The 11,094-nt window shown below is 38.4% G+C and overlaps 1 protein-coding gene across 1 annotated transcript; it reads right to left on the bottom strand.

The window, feature by feature from the left end:
* Nucleotides 1-798: 798 nt before the first annotated feature.
* LOC306763302 (P2Y purinoceptor 4) lies at nucleotides 799-7,918 on the bottom strand (the record flags this gene model as incomplete). The annotated part of the gene is made up of 2 exons (XM_079250084.1): nucleotides 7,787-7,918; nucleotides 799-1,928 (listed from the first exon to the last, which is right to left on the bottom strand). Exon 2 carries the CDS (start codon nucleotides 1,891-1,893, stop codon nucleotides 799-801), a length of 1,095 nt encoding a protein of 364 aa, XP_079106210.1. The 5' UTR covers nucleotides 1,894-1,928; nucleotides 7,787-7,918.
* Between the last annotated feature and the right edge of the window lie 3,176 nt (nucleotides 7,919-11,094).

Below are 11,094 nucleotides of genomic sequence, written 5' to 3' on the forward strand. Positions count from 1 at the left end.
ACTCCCAGAGGTAAAGTGGGGGGGTGGTGGGATTCATTCTCCATCTGTAGAGTAGTGGGTGGTTTAAAGGGCAAGGAGACAGTCCAGAGCTGCTTCCCTTTTTTTCTTTACAGCTGAGAAAAAGAAGGCTGTCAGACTTGAAGAATAAAAACAGCTGTGCTGGGATCCAGACCTGAACTGGTTGCAGCTGCAGTTTCTGGGTAACAGAAAAACAGTTTTGATAAAACAGGAAAGACTGCCTCATCAGTGTCTCGTATCCAAGACAACATATATTAATATCTGTTTATTTTATATATTGTACACACACACACACACACACACACACACACACACACACACACACACACACACACACACACATATATATATATATATATATATATATATATGTGTGTGTGTGTGTGTGTGTGTGTGTACAATATATAAAATAAACAGATATTAATATATATATTAATATATATATATTAATATATATATATAATTAATATATATATATATACATATATATATATATATATATATATATATATATATATATATATATATATATATTTTTTTTTTTTTTTTTTTTTTTTTTTAATTTTTTTATTTTTTTTTTTTTTCCCAAAAGACTATATACATACACATACATAAACATACATACATATATGCCTGTGGCAAGACCTATCACAAAGACTCTTTGGTTGAAATAATCAACCAAAAAAAATACTTGAACTTCACCTGAAAAATAACTAATATTGAGTTCCCAAAAAAAAAAAAGAAAGTGTGTGGAAGGTATACAATACTAGACATGTCCCTTTATTTCTCCTCGTCTCCACTGTCTTTAGGTTCTGAGGTCTTACAAACAAGACCCATACTGCAGTTATTGTTCGGTTGACTTTGTGCCTGTTCAGGTGCTTGGCTCCTCATCACCTGTCTTCTTCGTGACAGAGCAGATATAAATTTGGACCGGTAGTGATCCCCAGCCAGAAAATACAGAATGGGATCAATGCAACTGTTGACACTTGCCAGAGGTCTGGTGATTTTATATGTAAAGTTTACAATGTTTAGGGATTCACACTTCAGATTCAGCACACGGGATGTGTAGTAGAGGGTTCTTGTGATGTGAAATGGAACAAAGCTCACTGCAAAAACCACCAACACTATGATGATGAGTTTGATGGATTTCCGACGTGAGCTGGCGCTTTGCTGGCTGGCAGATAATCCCAGCCTGGGCCGGCACAGGGCCCGTGCCATCAGGCAGTAACACACCATGATGACCATGAACGGGATGCCAAACAGCAGCACCATGACAACAGAGCTGTAGTCCACATATTCCTCAAAGGCTTCTTGGCTAGTTGTGTCATGGCACAGAGTGTCATTGTCCCTCCTGGAGGTGGTGACAAAGACGAGGTTGGGAACCAGGCACACGGTCACCACACCCCACACCGTGCCACACACCAGGTGGGCATGACGAGACTTCAACAGGGTCAGCATCTTTATGGGATGGCAGATGCCGAGGTAACGATGCACACTGATGCAGGTGAGGAAGAGGATGCTGCAGTAGAGGTTGGCATAGAAGAGGAAGCGGACAATTTTGCAGGCAGCAACACCAAAGGGCCAGTGACTGCGGTTGGCGTAATAGTAGATGAGAGTGGGCAGGGAGAGGACATACAGGAAGTCCGACAGGGCGAGGTGAAACATATACACAGTAATCGGTTTCCATGGACGTATCCTTGAAAACATCCATAAAGCTGTCGCATTGAGTGTGAAGCCAATAATTAACACCAGACTGTAGGACACAGGAAGAAGGATGTATTTGAAATCCTCATCGAAGCGACAACTAGAGTTGAAAATGGACATGAACACTTCTGACTGGTTGTGTGCGCTGGAGTTTCTACTGATACGCTCCATAACGATGCAAGTTCACAGCCTGTAGATGACGAAACCTAACAAGGAAAAATAATGCATTGTGAGGATTTTAACATTGTATGTAAGTAAAATACACATGCTGGCAAAAAGAGGGGTTTTAAATCAATAAGGCTGTCAAATCAATTATTTACTGACTTAAACGAACTGGTTTTGGCAGTTTTTCCATATAAAACAAACCGTCCATTAAAAAAATATTATTAAGAACGTACAATTTTATATTGGTTTTTTAAACAGGAAAATTGCATTAAAAATTTAATGCCAGGTACATATTCACCATAGTGTTGCATCATTTCTGCTCTTAACAACACTGTCAGTATTCAGAGTCAAAGGACATCAGGACAATTTTTCCATGCCTGCAAGGATTTCACCTGCTCAACAGAAAGGTCAACTTGGGTCAGAGGGGGAAAAGTCTGAACATTGGATGGCTTTGATTGCTTTATTACAGACCAGTCTGTAGATTTACAAGCAGAGTGTAGTTTGGTATCATTCTGCAGAAATATGCAAAGTCTTCCAAGGACAAGAAACTGTCTAAATGCCAATATATGTTTATCCGAAGCTAAAAGTTCTCCATGCCATGTGCACTCATGCAAAAACCATAATTTCATGGAAGCTTACGCTGTTTTCTGATAACTGGCTGGATGGTCCATATCCTCTTTTGTTTGAACAATAAAGCATATAAAACTTTCAAAACAAAATTTCAGTTTGTTAGATTGTTTTTTTTTTATTTAATCTCAACCATTTTAAATGAACTTTGGAGGCAAATAAAGTAATAATAAAAACAAGTCTTTGGAGCTGTTGCTAGATGTCATTTTCTGGTAGAATTTTTTTTGTGTGTTTTAATGTAAACTTAGATGGCTGAAACTCTTGGTCTGAAAGGTTTCTTAGCTAATTCAGTCATCCATGAAGCAATAGTCCAAATCCCTACATTCCTTTACAATGGTGGAAAGTGACATTTGACAGGGCACTCTCGCTGAGAACTCATTCTGGATAAACTGCTCCACCACAAAATCAACGCAGAGAGATCATATGTCACTTTATATGTCAGCATACATGTAATTAAAGATTTGGGGTGGCAGTGGCTCAGCTGGTAGAGCCACTTGTCTTGTGGCCAAATGGTCAGCGGTTCTATGACAGTGACAGTGCTCCATCTGTTCCGTACATATTTGCTAGACCACGGTAATGACCTATCTTAGTGAGAAATATAACAACTCTGCATAGATCATCTCCTCAACGTGGCTGCCTTTGTGGATCCTAGATTCAGAGCACAGTACATCAGCCTGGAGAAGACAGAGGCCATTAAAGGAAGAGCAGTCTCTGACATATTGGATGAAGACTAAGACCAATCACTGGCAGAGATTTTAGAGGGAACAGAGGACCCGGGTGCAGCCACTGAACCACCTCTGCCACTGAGTGTGAAGAAACCGTGTAAACCATGAGGAAGTTTCTCCAAAGAAAAACAATGTCAAGAAAATGAAAAGATGCTTTTCTCTCACTGAAATGCAAAAAGTTGAAAGTGAACCCACCAACAGTACCCTCCTGAAAGGATTTTTAGTACTGAGGGCAATGTTACCAAATGCATCGGGGGGGCCTTTAAACCTAAGATGGTGAACCAGAGTTATTGTTTTTCATACTGGTTTGATTTTTCCATGAGTGACTGGACTGGGCAGGTTATTTTCCATGCAGATAACCTCAAATTTATTCTGATTTCTATGTTTACAAAATACTCAGCACGATGCCCATTTTTTAAAATAATTTGTTGGACATGTTTGTTTTTAATCCTCCTTCTTGATCTGTTATTTTTATTTAATTGTGTATATTGTTATATGTACAAGTATGGCCGAGAGGCCTGAGAAGGTGAAACAGTTTTCCTTTCAATAAAACAATGATAGATTGTATTTGAGTTATTTTATGATGTCATGTTGGTTTATACTGACATATTACTGTTTGTTACATGTCAAATATGTTAGTTCTGTAATGTTTCTGTTCGGCTGACAATTTTTCTCTAAGCACACAGATACCTAAGAGACGACATGGTGTTGGCGACCACGTTATTTATTACTTTATTCCTCAACCACCGTCTCACATAAAAATGTCACCATATCATGAGCCGGCATCTGCTACTAGATCTGAACACACATTCCCCTTCTTTCATAACAAGTATCCACGTTGAATGCTGTTATTTAGCTGGGACAATATGAAGCAATGGAGCAAACATGTAAACAAACATTCAAAATACACTCAGCCACAGGGCTATAGCCAGACTCTGAAAACATTGTATCGTTATTTACCACAGAAAGTATAAAGGCTAGTGTACAAAAGAAATTATTCTTCAGTAGTGTAGCTTCAGTAAAATGGGGTTTGATCTAATCTAATAACTAGGCTTCACTACACAGTGTGATCTTGTGGATACAAGTTGTGAAAGCTTTTTAAGGCCAATAAGACTTGTGGTGGTCTGTTGTAAAGTTTTGAGCTAACTTTTCTCAGATTTTTCCTGGTGGCAGCGTGTGTTTGTCGTCCAGTATCCTCATCTTGAGTTTGCAGGAGGTGAGTTTTCATCTCAATGTTCGACCCTCATCTGTAACAATGTTGCGGGGGTCTCTGTCTAGATGCTGGTCCAGTGACTTTTGCAAGTTTCCATGTCCTAGATGGAAGATGGAAGTGGCCAGTGGCTCCTGATGGCGATGTAGTCAGCGTTTTAGTGTTCTTGTCATGACAGGTTTTGCCGTCTTTGACGTATTCATCTGGCGTGGGCTGTGCAGAGGAGGCAAGTTCTGGCTGCAGCAGTGGCTGGAAGGATTAAGCATAAAAACCTTCTCATCAGTAGTTCGGCTTCAAATTATCTATTGGTGTGTTTTTGTATTCCAGCAGGCGGACAAATGGGTCCACTCTGAGCATGTGCTTTATCCATGACGGGCTATGGCAGTCTGCAGTCTTTTCAGCAAGCTCATTCCTCTGTGGGCACAGCAGGCTTCTTGTGATGTGCTTAAAGGACCATACATGTGCAAAAGTCTAAAATCCTGTGAGCTGCAACAGGCTCCATTATCACTAACAACAACCCTGGGGCACACCAAACCTGGTGATCATGCGTTTTAGATGAGTAATGATTGCTGCTGATGAAAGACTAGTGATCTTCTTCACCTCAAAATACCCACTGTAGCACTCAGCTGTTACAATGCAATGTAGTCACTGTTGTTCTATGTGAACAGGTCTGTGGTTATTTGCCAAGGTGACCCAGGGATGGGATGGGGCTGCATTAGCTGTTTTGGGATTGAGTTACTCTGTTGCAGGCAGGTGCTGCAGGATCCAACCAGTGTCTCCATTGCAGGCCAGAACAAAACATCTCACACCCTCTGCTTGGACTTTTCCATCCCCAAATGCCCAGCATGTATGCGTGATAACATGTCGCTCTGAATGAGTGATGTGATTAGTTTCTCTCCCTTTAGCAGGATGCCATTTTTTTGGAGGGCATTGTTGTTAGACTTGAGCCATTCTGACTAGATAACTTGTTTCAAAGTTGAAAACTGCTTGCAGCACAGTCAACCTGCTGTGTCACATCCTTGGTGTGAAGTATACAAGTACAGGCTCCTGTGTCAACATGTCCTTCACACATTGGAACGCAACAGTGTGATTTGAGTCCCACACAAACTCACTGTTCAATAACTGGCATAGTGATTTACATTAAACTTCAGAGAGATTATCCTCTGCTTTTACCTACAGGGCAGATCCCTTCTGTTTTCGGTGCATGTTTGTGATTTGCTGGGGGTAGAGGTGTTTCCAAACATGGAATGTATTAGCTGGTTTTATGAAGGCCTGAGCACCGGTGTCCACTTACACTTGTAGCACTGGCGTCCTTGCTCCTCCATGCAGCTGTGCTGTCTCCTGCATGCTCCACATTCTTTGTTCAGAGTAGTGCTGCTGGTGTCACCATTGTGGCTGATGATTTGACATCTAGAGTAAGATGAGCTTGGGTTGGAGGACCTTGGGTGAACAGACTGAGTGGACGTGTTAGCAGTAGGGCAAGCCATTAACTTTAAAGGTGGGGTATGTAAGATTTTCAATATTTTCTAAATAAATTAACTAATAAAATAACTACAATCATAATTAGATAGTTTTTTGAACATGTAGGTTCCAGTCTGTCTATATTTGATGCGTTATTAAATTACAAGTTTAATGAATGACAAATGACAAAAAGCACTTTTTTGTACTGGTAGGCAAACATTTAAGAAGGGTCTTTGTCATTAATTAAACTTGTAATTTAATAACACATCAAATATGGACAGACTGGAACCTACATGTTAAAAAAAAACTATCTAATTATGATTGTAGTTATTTTTTTAGTTAATTTATTTTGAAAATATTGAAAATCTTACATACTCCACCTTTAACTGCTGCTGTGATCACTCATGTGATCTCACATTGTCTACTGCTTTATCTAGTGTCAGGTCTCCCTGTATTTTCTCCAGAAATTTATCACATTTTTCCTCAAACTTCCAAAAGTATGTTTGCAGTATCTTTCCATGATCTGCTGTAGGAGCCCATGTGCTGTGCACATTTCTGCCTTTTTCTTTGCCACACAAGTGGATAACTGCATTTCTCCTCCAGGGACTTAGTTCACAGCAGAACATCAGCTTTACATGCTGGTGGAATTTTCTCAAAGCATCAGGTAAGCTGGAGGAATCCCAATCCATCCATGGTATCGGCACGCCTGTATTCTCCTTCGTCTATCATCAGGCCATTGCGGGCACCATTCATAACTGACACCATGCCATGTTTGTGTTCCGCTAACAGTATTATTTCTAAGTGGATCAGCAAAAGAATGAAGTCCGGTGTAACTTTTACACCCCTAAAAAGCACAAATCCATCCCATTCCAGCAATAAGTCTAAATGCCTAAAACAAGTTATTCTACGTCAGATAACAACTTCACATCTATACATATACATGTGCAGTTTCTATGCCTGCAAGGCAAGGACCTGCCTATTTTGCATCTGGATGGAGGGGGCTATGAGATTTTTAAAAATTTCTTGTGACGTAGAGTAACACCAAGTTTACCTCAACATCATTAAAAACATAATCTGGTTATTCTCTGTAGGTAGCATTTTGTCATTTTTTGATACACATAATGATTTTTAAAGAAATTTGAAAAAAATACTCATTTTAAAAACATGGTTTTACACATTTTAGCAGTATGATTGGTTTTTGTTACAACTACGTAATACTATGTTATGTACAACTCAAAACACGTTTTATTAGGGTGTGGCCTACTTAACAGTTTGTTTGGGGGTTTTTTTTTGACAAAATATAATTTTTTTTTTTTTTAAAAACTGATGTTACATACATTTCAATGACCCCTGTTTATTCACTTTGGGATCTGGTTTAAAGAGTGGGTGTGTTTTCAGACTCCATAAAACACTGGTCCCATGTAAATTAAATGTCCCAATAATATTGAAAAAATAAAGTTAGTGGAAAAGTGAATAAACCAAAACTCATTTCCATGAGGCAAAAGTCACACAGGTTCTGTAAGAAAGTCTTCCAGGTCGGGAAACCACTGCACTGTGCAGTAGCTATTGGTGAAAATCAATTAGAGATGCATGTATAAATTATCTAAGGTTTTATGTGTTCAACATTGTAAAGATTGAGTGCCGTCAGAGAAATGCTAAAACTCAACTATAAATCCCAAACTGCACTTCAGTACAGATTATGGTACTTCAGTTTCCCAAGTTTCATTTAATTTTCCTTTTGCTCTTTTCATTCCTTTAACTGAACTGTTTGTCTAAATGCATGTGGATTTGACGTGTTCCCAGGAAGCTGACAAGCACGCTGAGCAACTTTTTTTCCTTTCTTTCTTTCAGTTATGCCACCGCTGGTTCTACTCACCTAAAAATGCCATTTTTCCCTCACCGGTTACACTGAAGGTCATCTGAAAGTTGATCCTTGTCTGGTGACTCTTAAGTCCAATTATTTTGGCGTGAAACTTGCCGTTAGTTGTAGAAAGTCGCGTTGGTGTCCATGTTTGCGCTGCCAGGCAGTCAGCAGTGAACAGACGGAGCGCGAGGAATGGGAGTGAGGCTTTGAAGGGAAATGGGGATTCAGACTGCTGACTGAACCAAAACTGTTGCCTAAACTATAAATCAGTGTTTTGCTATCAGTGTAACCAAACTCGTACTACTGCTCATACTCAAATACTCCATATCTAATATCAAGTAAAGCAGGAAGGCACGTGCTGCAAATGTAAGGTGAATCTTTTAAGCCACACCTCTTTACTGTAGGACCTTTGTTTCTCCAAGAAGTTGTAGTAAAACTTATTAGTTGAAAACGTCAATGATGGAGGGGAGACGAGGCAGCTTGAAGATGCTTGTAACAGGGGCGCTCCTATCTTGTATAGTGCCCTGTGCAAATGCCCTGTGTCAATTTTAAGTTGGTTAAAAAAAAAATCTCCTAAATACAACGCAAATTTTAACAAAGGGTTGAAACTCATGTAAATTATGAGCAGAATTAAATGACTGATAAATCTCATAAAACTAAATTTGTTCTTAATGGAACAGATATAATGCATCACTATAAGAACTGATTTTGTCATCACTGATTTTGTCATCACTGATTTTGTCATGTACAACAAAATTAGGTGCCTTCCTCGGGGTGTTAAAATAGAAAAGCAAGAATATATATAGGTAAAAGATGTTGAAAGGGAGTCATTTTACAGTTTCATGGAAAATATTGGCTAATTATTACCTCTGCCAGGGCAGAGATTAGGTTTTCAGCAGTGTTGGGTTGTCTGTCGGTCTGTTAGCAACATAACTCAAAACGTATAAATGGATTTGGGTTTTTTAAAAGAAATCAGGAAATATCAGAAATAGAATAAGAAACAAGTTATTCGGTTGTGGGGTTGAGCAACGTCTAGAACAGGAAATCTTTTAAAAAGATTCTTTACTATAAATGAAAATCAATTTAAACTGAATTATTTCACATTAAGGCACGATTTAGACAATGCTTGAGTGCTTGACAGTGAGTAGCACAATGGTTATAAAATCAAATGAATAGTTGGTATTGTAATTTTCCAGTGCCTCTGCTGTTGCTTGAAAAAGGTTAATTGTTTAAAGGACTTTACCGCAAATAAGCTAGCAGTGAAAAGCAATGGACCTGAATTCAAATCAGCAACTTGACCTTAGCTTGTGGTCTTGCTAAGTGTTACAGCCGTGTCGCAACGTGAATTAACTTTGCAGTTAACTGCAGAACAGCGGTTAAAACGCTTACTCTTGCAAATTGCGTAGAATTGATTTTGTCTCCTCAGTTGTTATTTTCATCTCAGACTTTTCAAAAATCATATGACAAGGTGTGGCAGTATAAGTCAACTCATAAAAAAATAAAAGCAAGCTTAGTTATTACTTAATAGGTAACTAAAGACTGAAGTTTGATTTGACCCAGAGTGACAGATAAGATCCTATCAACTGAAATAACCCGAAGGATTTTAAACTAACAAGTCTGAATTATTCTTGTTTGGTGTACATAGACAATAATACACATACACTATCTGGCCATAAAAAGTCACCGCTCTGACTAGGATAGGAAGACCTACAAGCCTCCATATGAATAATTACTGCATGGACAAATATTTTTCAAATTCAAAATTGAAATTTTAATATAAAGCCCACAAAAGCTAAGAATTTTAAAAACACACCTGTTCATACATTCTCTGACTAATATATGCCTTCACACACACATGCACACACACGCAACATAAATTTACCCCCCTCCCCAATTTAACCCCAGTTGATGCATTTCTTAGACAACAATGGGAAAAGACCATGTGGCCATAAAAATGGTGTTAGTCTGTTGATGAAGGGTCATATCATTGACATGAAGTAAAGAAAACATCTCAGGAGACTACTTAAATTTGGTCAAAAAACTGTGCAACACATTATTAGGAACTTGAAAAATAATGGGGCGCCATTGTCTTCAATTAAAATCCTAAATTATAGTAATCAGCAATTACATAATTGTTTGGTGAAATTAAGTCAAAGTAAAAGAACAGTACAACTCGGGGCTTTGTTTAATTGTTTAATTGTGAAAGTAAGAACATTTCCACACACACACAATGCAAGTGGAATTCAAGGGATTGGGTCTGAAACAGCTGTGTAGCCATAAGAAAACCAGTGATCAATGAGGAAAATGTGAACAAAAAGGCTTCAATAAGCTTGAGCGCATAAAAATTGGACTCTGGAACAATGAAAGGTCATGTGGTTTGATGAGTCCAGATTTACCCTGTTTCCTTCACAGCGACACTTGAACACTTCCTGGTTGAGTTTAAGCAAGAACTAAAAAATCATGTTTAGGGCTAGATATGATCGTTTCACAGCACAAGCATCAACATTTTATTGTCTCACTTCTCATGGGGACATATTAATGTGAAGGATGGTCTAGAAACAGCAGAAAATAATGATCAGGTCAGTGAGGTTAAAATTATTTTAGCATTTATTATGAACTTATGCTACCATTGATGTGAAACCTGATTAGTGAGAAAAATTCAGGCAAATACTGTGGACCACTTACAACAGACTCGGTCTTTTAGGAAGTGGGTTACCCTCCAGGTTCCTGTTTTAACTGAAAACATCAACTATGACAAACCCAGTCTTTTAATTGGAAGTCTAATATTAAACTTTCAGAGGAACATTTCACTTTCAGTTCATGAATAACACAGCAGTCTTCTAGTTTAAAGATCTGACAGCAATTTAATTTGTTCAGTGAAACTCCAGCATTTCACAATCATAATAGAAAGAAAAAGTCTAAAAAGTTGTAAAAACTGTACCTTAAGAAACTGACCCTTTCACCTCAATTATAGACATAGCAACAACTCTTTGTGCATTTATGAATCAATTTTGTTTAAGTATATTTTTCAGTTTGAAAAGGTTACCTTTGGTAGCACCATGAGTTTTTGTTTGTGTATGTTTGGGTTTCTGACGTTTGGATGTGTGGAATGTCAGGGACGAAGCATGTTGTACATTAGAAATCCACTGAATGAGCTGCACTTATATAGCTAATTTCAGCCTTCCTGACAACAAAGGTCTTTACAGTTTCTCTCATTCACCCATTCATATATACTCTAAATTCACCTATAGTAGCAGAACTGCCATGCAAGTCACTGGGCTGCAGTATTTTAGATTAAGCATTTGCTCAAGGATACATAT

Source organism: Telmatherina bonti (assembly GCF_933228915.1).
Source record: "Telmatherina bonti genome assembly, chromosome: 12".
NCBI lineage: Eukaryota > Metazoa > Chordata > Actinopteri > Atheriniformes > Telmatherinidae > Telmatherina > Telmatherina bonti.